Source organism: Schistocerca piceifrons, chromosome 1 (genome assembly GCF_021461385.2).
Source record: "Schistocerca piceifrons isolate TAMUIC-IGC-003096 chromosome 1, iqSchPice1.1, whole genome shotgun sequence".
In the NCBI taxonomy this organism is placed as follows: domain Eukaryota; kingdom Metazoa; phylum Arthropoda; class Insecta; order Orthoptera; family Acrididae; genus Schistocerca; species Schistocerca piceifrons.
In genome coordinates this window covers 573682651-573700077 of record NC_060138.1, presented here as the reverse complement: position 1 = coordinate 573700077, position 17427 = coordinate 573682651, and the positions used below count along the sequence as shown (strand labels likewise).

The window sequence follows — 17427 nt, the reverse complement described above, 5'->3', positions numbered from 1 at the left end:
TATATATTTAAAAGATATATAGTCTATGGCCATCCAAATTTTATTAGAGTATCTTAAGAAAATTTGAAGTAAAATGGTAAAGAACTTGTGGCGTAGAGCACCATAAAAATCGATATTTGTTCTGTGCGTAAGTGTGCTATCTTTGAGGAGAGGGCTTTGGAGAGCATGTTGGACGCTAACGGCAGTTAGCCTCCGGACTTGTATCTGTGTAGACGCTAAGTGTGAATAAATCTGTATATGAGAGAATTCTAGTTGTTTACCTACAACTATACCATATTCCCTCACTGGTGACCCCATTTTTGTGTAATACACGTCCGAGTTACCGCCTGAAGGTTATTTACGCGCCTACCGTGTCTGGTTTCTCCGCGATCGCAAGGGCCTTTGTTCAGCTCCACACAATGGCCTTTCAGCATTCACCACTGCCCGGATTCCAGCAACATCTCTCCAGCACTCCTGCCGTCGTAGTGGACATGCCGCAAGAATCTTCGGAATCCTTCAGCCAGAACATGCAGTGGAATTCATCGAGTGCCGCCAGTTTCTTCCAATCGCCAACGGTCGTGGACTCTGGCTTTGTTAGCCTGAACCTTCCCACGTGTTCTCCACAGAGTGTTGGTTGGAACATTTCTACTCCTGTGTTGAACACACAATTCAATACAGTTCGTGGCGTCGAGCGAGGTTTTGCTACTTTGGAAAATCCAGTAGTAAATTCAAACTCGAATCAGTTCCCGCCACATGTGTATCCTTCCGCGCAGGCTAGTCAACAGGTGTTCAATGCTCGCCAAACAGCAAATATCACACCGAGTGTGCATCCTAGTGGACGTGTGTGGGATCCTTGTGTTGCTTCTAATCAGGTCAACAATTCTGTGCTGAATAGTAATTACTCCGACATCTACAACCAGCCCCACCACTCACGGTCGAGTGAATACTGTGTGCATAACGGACATTCACTGGCGTACTTAAGCACTTGTGGCTTCTCTCCGAGCTACCACATCAATGAGAATGCACATTTTGACTACGATCCTCACACCGTTCGAGCGTGTGTCGCTTCTCAGCCGCCCCCCCCCCCCGGCGTCAAGTGAATTTCGCGATTCCCGCATTATGGGACGCCAATAATCCGAACTCGCAATCTTCTGCATGCTCTACTTCCGTCCGAAGTAATAGGCGCACCTCTGCAGTGACTGCAGTGCCGAATCTGCCGAAATTACCAGACTTCAAACCCGCTCACCTGGTGTTCTGGTTTAACCTGGTTGAGCAAACATTCAATGTCTGTGCTTTGGACGACGACGCACGCTTCGCCTGCCTCATGAACCACCTTCACGACCGCGTCGATTTAATTTATGATCTGGTCAAAGCACCCCCCCCTAGCAGGGAAGTATGCTGTGGCGAAACAAACGATACTGGAGTGCGTCTCTAAAACCAGGAGAGAAAATGTGCGACAGCTCATCTACGAAGAGTGCCTCGGCGACAGGTCTCCGTCCCAGCTGTGGCGGTGCATCCGTCTTCTCGTCGAAGAGCAAGTTATGCCTGATGACACGCTCGCAGAAATCTGGACTGAAAAGCTGCCTTTGCCTGTCCAGACTGCAATCTCTGTATATGAAGATAGGCCAGTAAATGATCGTTTACGCGCCGCCGACAGAGCATACTCCGCCAGGCAACGTGAGCTCCGTGCACTGCATTCTGGACGTGACTGCACTAAGACGCTTTCTGACGCCACGCCCTTGTCTGGTGCTGCTGATAACAAGTTTTTTAAACTAGCCGCCCTGCCTGCACCTTCAACTCCTCGCAACGACAGTGCATCGGCCTCTGTGGAAGACTCTGGGGCACATACTCCGTCACCTAGCAACTACCCACAAGGGCACAGGCCCGCCCAACCTTACTGTTTCTTCCACGCGAGATTCGGGGAGCAAGCTCGCAAATGCCAGTCACCGTGTTCTTACCCAAACTCCAACCGCAGGTAGGCTACGGTGCCACCTCCTGCGATGTAAACAACGGGCACCATCCCACGTTGCACTCCGTTTCGGACAATAACAGTAAGTGTGGTCGAGTCTATGTTCGCAATTTACGATCAGGTGTATGTTTTCTGGTAGACACTGGCGCAGACATCTCTTTGCTGCCGGTTCGCCTAGCAGCCAATAAATTGCAACCACACAAAACAGTACTTCGTGCAGTGAACTTGTCTACCCTACAGTGTTCGGGTTCCACTTTGTATACAGTGAAACTTTCGCCCGAGTGCAAGCTGGAGTGAACGTTTCTAGTGTCAACAATTGAAGAACCTATTCTCGGAATTGATTTCCTCAAGCACTATCAGTTGTCACTAGATTTTGTGCAAAATACTGTGTTTTACCCCTCCCTTAACAAACATATTCCTTTCACTTCACCGAGTGACAGTTCGGCTAACACCAAACATGTGTGCTGTGCTAAGAAGTGTGTAAACCTATCCTTGGAGCTGCAATATTGGACAAACAAGTGGCTAGTGGAGTGCGCCAAGTCTTCTAAGTTGCGGATGGAACGTATGGAAATGCTGCTGCATCTCCGCGACATACACCACGAGTTGGCCTCCACACAACAATGCCTCGCGGCACTACAAGGAGATGACTCGTCGGCTACAGACAAGGTCAGTCCATGCCAATCTGGTGTTCCCGTGCCCGCGCACGTTAACGACAATGTTATGAACTCTGTAAACTGTGTCAGCACCCCCTTTTGTAATGATAGGGTATGCCCGAGTGCTCATGCCCCTTGCGTTCCAAATGGAAAATTAACTTGCCAAGCTTGTGGCAATGAACTACGGCCATCTGCTGTCCGGCCATGCCCCACTCGTGCCTACAGCGCTCATAGCGGCACGGTCCGCTACCAAGAACCAGTGTACCAACCTCGCCCATGTTAACACGTGTGCGGCCTTTACGCAGCCTACGAGCGGGTGGCACACCTGTACTTCCGTGCCCTCAGCGCCACAGCTTGGCCCGTCCGCCACTGCCTGCTCCGCTTCACGGACATCTGACTATCGTGCCGTGCCACGTATTGCAGTAGTCACTAACGGCACAGTTCTTCGGTTACGTCTAACCGATGGGCCGCCCATATCGCAACGTCCACGCCGCCTCAAGCCGGAATTTATGAAAATTGCAAAAGAACAATTGGACGATCTGTTACAAAAGGGAATAATTGAACCTTCTTCCGGTTGCTGGGCTAGTCCTATCCTGTTTGACCAAAAGAAAGGCGGTACTTGGCGTATGGTCGGAGACTATAGGCGTTTAAATGCCCGCACCACCATTGATAAATATCCGGTCCCACACATCGCAGACTTCAATCATGCGCTTGCAGGTGCAAAGTACTTCTCTGTTTTGGACTGTAAGCACGCATTTCATCAGATTCCTATGGCTCCGGAGGACATTGAAAAGACTGCCATAACCACTCCCTTCGGGCTGTTCCAATACAAATTTATGCTGTTTGGGTTGAAAAATGCACCCCAAACGTGGCAGCGTTTCATCAATCAAACTTTATCCCATCTAGACTTTTGTTTTGTATATGTGGACGACATATTGGTTTTTGCTTCTACTTTAGAACAGAGTGAGGAGCGTGTTCAAGTCGTGACAGATATTTTAGCAGCCGCTGGTATTGAACTGAACAATAAAAAGACTCAATTCCACCAGTCATCCGTCACATTCCTAAGTTATGTTGTGTCATCAGATGGTCTGACACCACCACAGGACAGGATCAAGCCTGTTCTCGAGATGCTACGCCCTCAGACCTACAGGGAATTACGCAGGTTCATCGGAACAGTTAATTATTACCGCAAACATTTGCCAGCCGCTTCTGCAGTGCAGGCTCCTCTCACAGATGCTCTCGCTGGCCCACAAACTTCTGGCACCCGCCAGGTACCATGGACACCAGACATGGACAAGGCATTTAATGAACTCAAACAGCTGTTGGCCTCCGCTGTCACTATTGCTCACCCACGGGCGGATGCCAAAATGTTTATCACTACTGACGCTAGTGACAATGCTATCGGCGCAGTACTGAGTCAGACATACAACGATGTTACGACCCCCCTGCAGTTTTTCTCAAAAAAGCTAAACAACGCGCAGAAGAAATACTCAGCATTCGACAGAGAACTACTTGCATTTTACGAGGCCATAAGACACTTCAGAACTGATGTTGAGGGACGAGATTTCTATGTGCTCACTGATCACAAGCCTTTGGTTCCTGCCATAAAAAATCCTGCAGCTGATCCGCCCCCCACGACGCTTTCGTCACATCGATTACATCTTGCAATTTACAAATGACATTCGCTACATCCGAGGAGCGGACAATGTGGTCGCTGATTTTCTCTCGCGTGTTGGTGCTGTGACAACCTTAATTGACTTAACGGACCTACCTCGGTTGCAATCGGCAGACCCCGATACCATGCAGTTAATTTAAGACCACAGCTCCTCTCTTCAACCGGTACGCTCTACTTTCCCTGGCGTATCTGACTTAGTGTGGTGTGATGAATCGACTGGTATGTTGCGGCCATTCATTCCTAAGCCCCTTCAACGCCAAACTACACACATTAGCACACCCCGGTGTCAAAGCCTCCACCCGTCTGGTAGCTGAACGGTTTGTCTGGAGAAACATGCGCTGTGACTGTCAGTCTTGGGCAAGGGCATGCATGGTGTGTCAACAGAACAAAGTTTCCAGGCACACTTCTCCACCCCTTGGCTGTTTTGCCCAACCTCCAGGCCGGTTTCACCATGTTCATCATGTTGACCTCGTAGGCCCTTTGCCCCCGTCCGAGGGTTTCCGTTACTTGTTTACAGCTATTGACAGGATGACTCGGTGGGCTCAGGCTGTGCCTATTCCGAACATTACCTCTGAGACAGTAAGTCGAGCATTCTTAGATTCGTGGATCTCTAGATTTGGCTCACCTGTTTACCTCACCACTGAACAGGAGCGACAATTCGAGTCTTCAGTTTTCTCTGACTTATGTAAAATGTGTGGCATTGTCAAAATTCATACTTCAGCATACCACCCCCAAAACAATGGGCTTGTCAAGCGATGGCATCGCACCCTGAAGTCTGCCCTGAGTTGCCATGACTCACTATGGACAGAGGACTGCCCTTCATGCTTCTTGGCCTTCGTGCAACTTTCAAGGAAGACCTCAAGGGGTCCGTAGCCGAGTTTGTATATGGCCAACCTCTGGTTTTGCATGGAGAATTAGTCACTCCGACCCCACATCCATGGCCCTCTGAACTCCCTTCACTTCTCGAGCAGGTGCGCTTGCACTGCAGCAAAATTCAGCCGCCACCTCCGGCTGCTCATACACCTCCGCGCGTGTACGTACCGCGCATGCTAGACTCTTGTGAGTACGTATTTCTCAGAGATGACTCAGTCAAACCCCGCTTCAGTCACCCTACACAGGTCCTTACAAGGTCATCAAACGCTCTGAGAATAACATGGATCTCCTCATAAAAGACTCTGTAACCACGGTCTCACTCAACCGAGTGAAACCAGCTTTCATTGAGCCTCAGGTGAACCTCCCTGATTCTGCCCCTATTTCGCCCATTCCTGCTTCGAGCGGCCATCCATCTTCCCACACCATGCATTTGGGTATTGATTTTCCACAGCGTGTTTCTCTGCCGAGCACTGCTCCTTCTCCGCGTTCATCTAATTCGAGTGGCCAATCTTTTCGGGGCTTCACTCCTCACAGCCCTCGCAGTCGAACTGCCAACCACTCGGATTCTACCATTGTGTTACCATCTTCGTGTGACAGCTCTTTGTCATGCCGTTCAACCCACGCTGGCTCCTCGTTGCCTTTGGTCACGTTCCCTCGTCTGTCAGCTGATCGCCCGAGGTTGTCTCCTGCACAGTCTAGTGCACCTGCCACCCCCCTCTTAGCAGATGCTTCCCCCTGCCATGGCTTTCCCACACCTCTCTGCCTCCCTACCATTGCTCGTACAGGTGCCATCCAAGAATTCACAACACATGTGCACCCTGATGACATACATAAATTATCTGTTGTCGTAGATGGCGATACAGTGTGTGTGGTACTCGTGTGTGACAATATTGAGGGAGGAAGTGCAGAATCTCGTGTGGTGTGCCGCTTTAAATTGAGCAGAAGTGCTGCGTGTGGCAATTTGCATGCCTTTGTTAGGCCTTCTGGCAAGGTGATTCTCCGCCTGCCGGCTGACGAAGTGCTACACCTTCACTCCAGGACGGGACGTCGTCTTCAGCCGCCGGCGTCGCTTGCTGACTTCACCATCGACGTACCGGGCTTCACCCCCCGGTCTCCTACCAGTCGACCGCTTCTGCCTGACGCAGAAGACCTGTGTGTTACCTTCCTAACTTCTCACCCCCCCCCCCCCCCCCATTCACAGGGACGTACTCCATACTGCGCGGGGGAGGGGGGGGGGCTATGTGGCGTAGAGCGCCATAAAAATCGATATTTGTTCTGTGCGTAAGTGTGCTATCTTTGAGGAGAGGGCTTTGGAGAGCATGTTGACGCTAACGGCAGTTAGCCTCCGGACTTGTATCTGTGTAGACGCTAAGTGTGGATAAATCTGTATATGAGAGAATTCTAGTTGTTTACCTACAACTATACTATATTCCCTCAAACTTTTTTGAAATTAGTGCTATTGGTTTGTGAAACTCCATATCTGTAGCAAATAAACTGATTAATGGGCAGTTACAGCAACAGGTCACTTTAAATTTCTTTTATTTTTGCCATTATTAGTAATCAATCAGTGGAGTTTGTTATCAGACAGTGTGCGTTTGTTTCCAAATGTATAACTTCGTGATAGATGTATAAGCAATTCAAACTTAGTGGTTTCTGGAACAACTTGTTAATCAGTTCATCAGGAGAATATTTCTAATATGTACTGATTGTCAATACTTTCATTTCTCACATTGACAGTGTGTGAGATACACTCCTGGAAATGGAAAAAAGAACACATTGACACCGGTGTGTCAGACCCACCATATTTGCTCCGGACACTGCGAGAGGGCTGTACAAGCAATGATCACACGCACGGCACAGCGGACACACCAGGAACCGCGGTGTTGGCCGTCGAGTGGCGCTAGCTGCGCAGCATTTGTGCACCGCCGCCGTCAGTGTCAGCCAGTTTGCCGTGGCATACGGAGCTCCATCGCAGTCTTTAACACTGGTAGCATGCCGCGACAGCGTGGACGTGAACCGTATGTGCAGTTGACGGACTTTGAGCGAGGGCGTATAGTGGGCATGCGGGAGGCCGGGTGGACGTACCGCCGAATTGCTCAACACGTGGGGTGTGAGGTCTCCACAGTACATCGATGTTGTCGCCAGTGGTCGGCGGAAGGTGCACGTGCCCGTCGACCTGGGACCGGACAGCAGCGACGCACGGATGCACGCCAAGACCGTAGGATCCTACGCAGTGCCGTAGGGGACCGCACCGCCACTTCCCAGCAAATTAGGGACACTGTTGCTCCTGGGGTATCGGCGAAGACCATTCGCAACCGTCTCCATGAAGCTGGGCTACGGTCCCGCACACCGTTAGGCCGTCTTCCGCTCACGCCCCAACATCGTGCAGCCCGCCTCCAGTGGTGTCGCGACAGGCGTGAATGGAGGGACGAATGGAGACGTGTCATCTTCAGCGATGAGAGTCGCTTCTGCCTTGGTGCCAATGATGGTCGTATGTGTGTTTGGCACCGTGCAGGTGAGCGCCACAATCAGGACTGCATACGACCGAGGCACACAGGGCCAACACCCAGCATCATGGTGTGGGGAGCGATCTCCTACACTGGCCGTGCACCACTGGTGATCGTCGAGGGGACACTGAATAGTGCACGGTACATCCAAACCGTCATCGAACCCATCGTTCTACCATTCCTAGACCGGCAAGGGAACTTGCTGTTCCAACAGGACAATGCACGTCCGCATGTATCCCGTGCCACCCAACGTGCTCTAGAAGGTGTAAGTCAACTACCCTGGCCAGCAAGATCTCCGGATCTGTCCCCCATTGAGCATGTTTGGGACTGGATGAAGCGTCGTCTCACGCGGTCTCCACGTCCAGCACGAACGCTGGCCCAACTGAGGCGCCAGGTGGAAATGGCATGGCAAGCCGTTCCACAGGACTACATCCAGCATCTCTACGATCGTCTCCATGGGAGAATAGCAGCCTGCATTGCTGCGAAAGGTGGATATACACTGTACTAGTGCCGACATTGTGCATGCTCTGTTGCCTGTGTCTATGTGCCTGTGGTTCTGTCAGTGTGATCATGTGATGTATCTGACCCCAGGAATGTGTCAATAAAGTTTCCCCTTCCTGGGACAATGAATTCACGGTGTTCTTATTTCAATTTCCAGGAGTGTATGTATTCCAGTATGAATGAGAATTGAGGCTACACCCCAGGTTTGTGTGAAAATAAAATACTTGCACAAATGACTTGGGATTCAGTTGACATTATTGATGGTATTACATTGTTCTCAATATTTCAGTAAATAGAAAAATGTTTGGTTCTGGTAACTGAAAAAAATAAATGAATATGTTCAGATGTTTAAAGTGTAGCTAAGAGAATGTATCAGTATATCACATGTCAAGTGGAGCAATACACTTATCTTCACTTTCATGTGGCTATGTGTTTCTTTACCCACTCCAAGACTCACCTGGTCAAATGGGCGATGACCCACATGAAACATAGTGTGAAGCAAACACACAGGGGTAGGCCTTGATGCAATGGCAGGTATAATAGGAGGACTTTGTGGTGCAGATTCTCCTGGTTCCAGCATACCAAGTTGTCCAAGCAACCAGTGGGAACTGTATTGTAAGAACTGCCACATAACCTGCCATACAAAGGATAAATTTACTGTGAACTAATTTTATTTTTAATTTATTAGAGAGACTATTGGGAAATACGAGGGCGGTTCAGAAAGTAACCTCCGATTGGTCACAGTACGGGTTGTGGGGGGAGTAGCGACGCCATCTGTGCGTTCACGCACTCAACAGGTCAGTCGGCATCAAGCCGTGGTCGAGTGAACGTCGTACCTGCGCTAGTTTAGTTTTTGTGGCAGTTTGAAATGTGTGCTGCAATAGAAAACCCCGCCAAATGTGAAGTGCGTGCTGTCATAAGGTTTTTTACAGCCAAAGGATATTCTGCAGCAGCTATTCATCGTGAGCTTTGTGCCGTGTACGGACCAAGAGTTATGAGTGAAGGAGTTGTCCGTGAATGGGTACGTTTATTTAAAAGTGGACGAGAAAACGTTCATGATGAAGAGAGGAGTGGTAGACCATCGTTGGTGACTGACGAACTCGTTCAGACAGTTGATGCAAAAGTTCGTGAAAATCGACGTTTCTCAATGTCGGAGTTGTCTACTGGTTTACCACAGATTTCTAAGACTCTCTTGTACGAGATAGTGACAGCAAGATTGGGTTACCGTAAGTTCTGTGCACGATGGGTGCCCAAAATTCTTACCGACCACCACAAAACTCAAAGAACGGCCTCTGCATTAGACTTTCTGTCACGTTATGAGGACGAAGGAGAACCATTGTTAACAGAATCGTGACCGGTGACGAAACCTGGATTAAGTACGTGAACCCTGAGACAAAAGAACAATCAAAGATGTTGGCACATTCAAATTCGCCTACCAAACCAAGAAAAGCCTCGCAAGATTTTTCTGCCAGAAAACTGATGGCAACGGTGTTTTGGGATGCCAAAGGGGTGTTGTTGGTTGAATTCATGGAACGTGGTACGACCATTAATCAAGACGTGTACTGTGAAACAATAAAAAAGTTACGACGGGCTATACAGAACAAACGCCGTGGTATGCTGACTTCCGGTATCGTTTTTTTGCACGATAACGCCCGTCCTCACTCTGCTCGCAGAACAACGGCCCTTCTTGAGTCCTTCAAGTGGGACGTTATCAACCATCCACCTTACAGCCCAGACCTGGCGCCAAGTGATTATCACCTCTTCATGCATTTGAAGAAATGGCTCGGGTCACAGCGGTTTGATGACGACGAAGAGCTCAAAGATGCGGTCACAGGCTGGCTCCAGGCACAAGCGGGTGATTTTTATGCAGAAGGAATTTCAAAGCTTGTGAAGAGATACGATAAGTGCCTCAATCGCTATGGAGACTATGTAGAAAAATAGTGCAAAGATGTAGTTGTAAGACGTATATATTAAAATATTTTTATTTAACTTGGTGTATTTTTTTAAATCAACCGGAGGTTACTTTCTGAACGGCCCTCGTAATACATGACTTAATGAAGGAAAATTCCTTTACCACAAACTAACTCTAAAAAATATGATGATGTGGGACATCTACCTTGTTATTTTATTTTATTTCATTTCATTAATTCTTTGGTACTTATAGATAAATGTATCTAGATTCTATGATATTTGCTTTACAGCAGGAATAAAAGACAACCAGTCAGTCACAATAAATCGTGCTTTTCAAATAACCTTGACCAAGGTTTCAACTGATTTAAATCTGTCTTCTTCAGAAGGCAAACCTGCATACAATGTGGTAACTTATAATGAAAATGCCATGTACCAATATTACATGCCTAGCAGAAACTATTCTCTACAACACTTGTAGAAATATCACAAACAACATGATATATATCAACACATGGCAAGTAGTACTTACAAACTTCACATTAGCAATTCATCAGTAAAAGCTGTCTCCACATGACATGTATCAGCAACAGTGTGTATGTCCATATGTAAAAATTAAGGCCCTTAGAAACAAGGGCTTGTCACATCAGTAAAACCAATCAATTAAAGTGTAACAGACCATGTTAGTAGCTACATGCTGGCAGAGGAAGAGTGGAGAGCACCAGGAAAAAAAATCCTGAATAGCATGCACCAATAAACACGTATGCTTGGCAGTCTATACAGCCAATAAGCTTGACCCTACACTGCATGGTGTTGCCGTTTGGCAATGCTAATTTTAATTACGTTTTTCGAGTGTACTACTTGTTGCCAGATGGCAGCACCATGCATATTGTATACATTGGAGTCTAGTCTAAGCATTTAGTTGATCGTTTCCACCACAGATGGCAGCACAGTCTTGAATTGAGGAGAAATGTAACAAAGAGTGCTCCAGTGAATTTTACTCACTGTTGAGCATTAAATTGCGTAATGTAATTATAAACTGACATAACTTCTGTCAAGTAAACAAATTTTATCATGTTACAGAGATGTTAAACACTAATTTTTTTCCTTAAAAGTAAGTTTGTGTGTAAAGAAAATTACATGTTACCATTTGGCAACACTATGCATTCATACAATGTAGGCTTTCACAGCCGGTGTTGTCTTCGGTGAAAACTTCCAGGCTGAGAGGCCATGGTCGATGTATAAAATTTCCACCCAACATTTCATCTTCATCTGCGGGAGAAATCTTCTGAGGTCGTCCGGCTACTGCCTACAGTAGCCGGACGACCTCATAAGATGTCTCCCACAGATGGAGATGAAATGCTAGGTGGAAATTTCATACATTGACCACAGCCTCTCAGCCCGCAAGTTTTAACTGAAGACTATGAATTCAGTCGTAACATTGTCATGTACTTGCTTAGAAAGCTTGCACTCAGTGCTGACAAAATTTCTGCAATTTCAGTGATTTGATGCTCTTTCTTTTATAAAATTAGGTATCATGAATCCTGAAAAAGTTTATTTTGTGGATGACGATGGATGATAAAGGAGTTGACAGAAGAAATTTGGTTTTAAATACCAGTTCAGAGTAAAAGTGAATATGACAGTGGTGATGAAGATGAAATATGTGACAGCAGCAATAAATCTGTGAAATCACACAGTGAAACTGTTAATCTTCTTGAATCCAATGTTCAATGGTTCAAATGGCTCTGAGCATTATGGGACTTAACTTCTGAGGTCATCAGTCCCCTAGAATCTAGAACTACCTAAACCTAACTAACCTAAGGACATCACACACATCCATGCCTGAGGCAGGATTCGAACCTGCGACCATAGTGGTCGCGTGGTTCCTGACTGTATTACCTAGAACCGCTCAGCCCCACCAGCCAGCAAATCCAATGTGACTTCAAATGATTCTGATTGTGCTGGGCAGTCAATCAATGCAGACACCTCGATAGTTGCGGCAGGAACTACAACTGCAAGTATGAGAGGCACTGCTGCTGCAATATCTGCGCAAGGTAAGAACAATACATCACAGGTACAGAAAATACGAGATGTGTTGTGGAAGAAAGCAGAGATGAAGTATGTAGAGCAACCTTTTCTTGGAAAAGAAGCTTTACCAGATGAGCTATTAGCAAAGGAAACTCCAAATGACTTCTTTTTGTATTTTTTCAATGAAAATATTTTGGAGTTGATTTCACGCGAATCTATGCTTTATAGTACCTAGATTCAAAAGTTTTTAGGTGTTTGTATCCTCTCTTCTGTTGTAACACTAAAAAATGTGAAGATGTATTGGAATAACATTGTGGGCCCATCAGTTGTACAGGACAATATTACTGTCAATAAATTTGTGCAAGTGAAGTGCTTCTTACATTTTCTAGACAATTTAGCAAATACTAATGTAAATGAACAGATGTGTGCTACCAAAGCCAGGCACCATCTCAAAATGTACATGCCAAATAAACCCCATAAATATGGATATAAACTGTTTTTACTTTGTGGTGTATCTGGGCAGGCTTACAAAATGGAGATGTATACAGGACATGAAAATGAATGGGACAAGAATGATGCAGAGCCAGATGTTGGTGCCAGCAGCAATGTGGTTGTTAGATTATGCCAGAATGTACCAGAGAATGTAAATCACAAAATTTACTTTGATAATTATTACACATCAATACTGCTAATGCATTATTTGAAGGGAAGATGCATTTTTATCTCTAGGGACTGTTAGAAGAAGTACAGTTCACAATAAGAAACTCCCAGATGACAAGTCCCTGAGTAAAGAGGAAGGGGTAAAATACTTGAGTTTATTGGAAATTATGAAGGAACAGAGATCTCAAATGTACTCTGGAAGGACAACATGACAGTCATGTTGTTATCTATGTTTGTAGGAAGTGACCCTGCAAGCAATGTAAAGAGATATGATAGAAGTGGGAAGGAACATATCTTTGTATCTTGTTCAAAAATTGTGCAAATTTGTAGCAAGTATATGGGGGGAGTGGATCTTCTAGACAGTCTCATTGGCAGATACAGAATCATAATGCCCAGTAAGAAGTGGTACTTTTGAATATTTTACTATCTTGTTGATGTAGTCACAATCAACAGCTGGATTTTGTACCACAGAGTTAACAGCATCCGCTACCCAGTGTTTCAAGCTAAGGAGCTCCAATTAGCAAATTTTAGGACTGAATTGGCTGAAACTTTGCTCAAAATTGGTTTCAGTTCTACACAAAAAAGAGGAAGGCCAAGTTTTATAGAGAAACCACCAGCAAAGAAGAAGACAGCTTCACACCATCCAACTAAAAATGTCAGGTTCGATCAGGTCGGACACTGATCTGTTTATTTAGATAAAAAACAGAGTTGCAAAACTGAAAATTGCAAATGTTATACCATTATTAAATGCAAAAAATGTAACATGGAGCTGTATCTTAATAAGAACAGTAACTGTTCCACTAAATATCATGTACTGTGATTTTAATGTTTTCAGATTTATTTCACACAAATATCCTGCTTTAAATGCCACTGAGATCAATAATATGAAATTTAAATTCAAAATCAAATATCTCATAAAATGTTTGTTCCATAAAATGTATTTGTTAATTAATATCCTGTTTGATTTACTGTTGTAACAGTTTTGGTAACTGGAGAGTGTTTTATGTCTAAATGCATGATGTTGCCAAATGGCAACAAGTAATAAATAATGACTTTCACATTGTTAAATGAGTTATATAATTTTTTCAATATTTTTCCCTTTCATTGGGGAACATTTTCTACCACATATATTTTTTTGCGCTAAAATAAAAATTCATGCAGTGTAGGGTTAAGCACATTGAAATTACCAGCAGAAATACAACACGCAAATCAATGATTATAGAATAAGACATTGAAGAAGACAAATACTTCAAATATACTGGCATAAGTTAAGGCCCTTATAGGATTGTCAGTACATTATCACATGGAAATAATGATGTCTATGCACAAGTAGATTATTTCATGCATAATGACAGCTATGAAATTAATATCACTTCCAGTACATCATCGCAAGAAATAAAACTGCCTTTGCATAAGCTTGCTATTAAATATAATGACAATAAAAAGCAGAAATTCATAGATCTCTGGATAGTGGCAAACATAACAAAAGTGGGTAGCATCAATATCCTAGTACAATATAAACTGACAAATGAAAGTGTAGGCACAAGAATTGTATAATAGAAGTTCGAGGAAATAAACCAATCGCAAAGGCTACTGGCAGTCGTATGCAGATTTTTTTGGGAACAGTATGGGTTAGAAATCACCAAAAAATTGTCTACAGGCAAGCTGCAGATGGTCATTTAGTAAATTCCTATCTTTGCCCTCAATATGTTCATAGATCTCTAATTCTTTCCAAAGATCCATCCTGCACCCTTTAATTTCTTTGTGAAGAATAGCTGTGTCTTCCAAATTTTTGGGAGTGTGGTTGGCAATCTGTAGACGTTCAGCAAAGATAGAGTTGTGTATAATAGTTACTTCCTTTCCTAAAAGATACTCTTTGTATCTTGTCCTCACAGATCTGCCTGTTTGACCAATTTAATAGCCTACGTAGTTATTGCAGGTTAATTTATAGACACCTGAATTGGAAAATGAGTCACCAGCATTCCTCACAATATGCAATAGTCTTCTCTGCAAACTATTGTCTTTAGAGAAAGAGACATTACAGTTATGTTTATTCATTAGAAGATGTGTAATCCTTAAGAAATGTTTCCTACAAAGGGAATGCATGAGAATTTCTTATTGTGGGTGGAACGATCATTGCACAACGTCGAACATTTTCAAGAGGTTTTCTTTCTGAAGATGTGATCTACAATGCTCTGGTCATATCCGTTACTGCCTGTGATCGATTTGATGACATTTATCTCATTTAGCTGACTGGAAGGTGATAAAGGGGTAGTTAAAAGATGGTGTATGGCAGAATGAAAAAATGCTAGTTTATGAGCTTTCGAATGCATCAAGTCAGCAGGGATAATATTGACTGAATAAGTTTGCTCAAGGAAGATGTTGAAATTGAAGGATTCATTTACTGTAGAAATTGTTAAATCAAGAAACTTTAGCTCTAATTTTTCATTATGAAGTTCTTTGATGAAGCAAATTTCTTCATGGAAGTTATTAAATGCATTGAAAAACATGTTCAGCTCGTCATCACTGCCATCAAAAGTGATGAGAATATCATTAACATACCCCACACAAAAACCAATTTTTTGATGTAATTCTAAATTGGAACTGAAGAATGTTTTCTCAAGTGTATTGGTGAAGATGTCAGTCAAAATACCAGCAAGTGGGTATACTGACAGACAATATCAAAAGAGATCAGCCCCTGATATCAGCTGTGCACTATATCATTTGAATTTTGCCAATTAAATCTTTACTATTTTCAACAGAGAAGTTTTGTTTGAAAACAAATGAATCTTTAATTTTATACTGAAGATGCAAAGGTAACTTGTGATGGGTGCTACCTATTCCATTTGGATCTACAGAAGCCTCAACAATGTCAGTATCCTCAAAAACTCTATAGTTTTTTCTATACTCTTTTTTATGAGAAATGACAACAGTATTGCCTTTGTCAGTTTTGGAAATTACTGCCTGATTTTCTTTCAGCTTATGATTAATACTTCTTACTAGTCTGTGTTCAGTAGTATAAACATCAGACTGCAATGCCAATTCTTTATCTGTTATGTTATGAAATTCCTGATCCAGCTTAAGAGATTAAAACCAACTTTAAGCAATAATAAGGTTCAAAATGACAGGCTCCTTATGAAGCTGAGATGGTGGATGGTACTTAGTCCTTTATATAATAAATTGTTCTCAGACTGCATAAACATAATGTATGTTTTATTAACAACTCTATCATAAAATCTATTGTGGAATCTGGTAGAACGATAATCAATCTTACAGTTTGGCTATGGGGAACCCAGTTGCTGGTATTTTGACTGACGTCTTCATCAATGCATTTGAAAAAAATCTTCAATTCTAATTTGGAATTACATCAAAAAATTGGTTTTTGTGTGAAATACGTTAATGATATTGCCATCACTTTTGATGGCAGTGATGACGAGCTGGACATGTTTTTCAATGCCTGTAATAACTTCCATGAGGAAATTTGCTTCATAAAGAACTTCAGAATGAAAAAGAAATTATAAAGTTTCTTGATTAAAAAATTTCTGCAGAAAATGAATCCTTCAATTTCAACATCTTCCATAAGCAAACTTATTCAGATAATATTATCCTCACTGACTTGGTGCATTCAAAACCTCATAAACTAGCATTTTTAGATTCCACCATACACCATCTTTTAACTACCCCTTTATCGCCTTCCAGTCAGCTAAATGAGTTAAATGTCATCAAAATGATCACTGTCAACGACGACTATGACCAGAGCATAGTAGATCACATCTTCAGAAAGAAAAACTCTTGAAAATGTTCGATGTTTTGCAACGATCGTTTCTCTCACAATAAGCTACTCTTATGCATTCACTTTTTAGGAAATGTTTCTTAAGGATTACACATCTTCTAATGAATAAATATAACTGTAGTGTCTCTTTCTGTACAGACAATAGTTTGCAGAGAAGACTATTGCATATTGTGGGAAATACTGGTGACTCATTTTCCAATTCAGGTGTCTATAAATTAACCTGAAATAACTATGTAAGCTATTACATTAGTCAAACAGGTAGAGCTGTGAGGACAAGATACAAAGAGCATCTGTCAGGAAATGAAGGAAATAATATACATAATTCTACATCTGATGAACTTCTACTGATTGCCAACCACACTCCAAAAAATGTGGAAGAGACAGTTATTCTTCACAAAGAAGTCAAAGGGTGCAGGATGGACCTTTGGGAAGAATTATAGATCTATAAACATATTGAGAGAAAAGATGGGAATTTACTAAATGGTCAGCTGCAGCTTGCCTGTAGACAATTTTTTGGTGGTTTCTAACCCATACTGTTCCCAAAAAAATCTTCATATGACTGCTGGTAGCCCTTGTGAGCGGTTCATTTCCTCAAAATTCTGTTGTACAATTCTTGTGCCTACAGTTTCATTGGTCAGTTATATTGTACTAGGATATTGATGCTACCCACTTTTGTTATGTTTGCCACTATTCAGAGACATGTGAATTTCTACTCTTTATTGTCATTATATTTAATAGAAGGCTTATGTACTGGCAATTATGTTTCTTGTATGATGATGCACTGGAAGTGATATTAATTTCATTGCTGTCATTAGGTGTGTAATAATGTACTTATGTATGGGCACCACTATTTCCATGTGATAATGTACTGACAATCCTTT

At 43.4% G+C, this 17427-nt stretch overlaps 1 protein-coding gene across 1 annotated transcript in view; it reads right to left on the bottom strand.

Moving 5' to 3' along the window:
• Positions 1-17427, bottom strand: part of LOC124804863 — a 178137-nt gene that overhangs the window by 5917 nt on the left and 154793 nt on the right. Inside the window, exon 11 of the mRNA XM_047265229.1 lies at positions 8615-8791. Within this exon, the coding sequence (XP_047121185.1) occupies positions 8615-8791 (177 nt within the window). The remainder of the gene's footprint in view (positions 1-8614; positions 8792-17427) is intronic.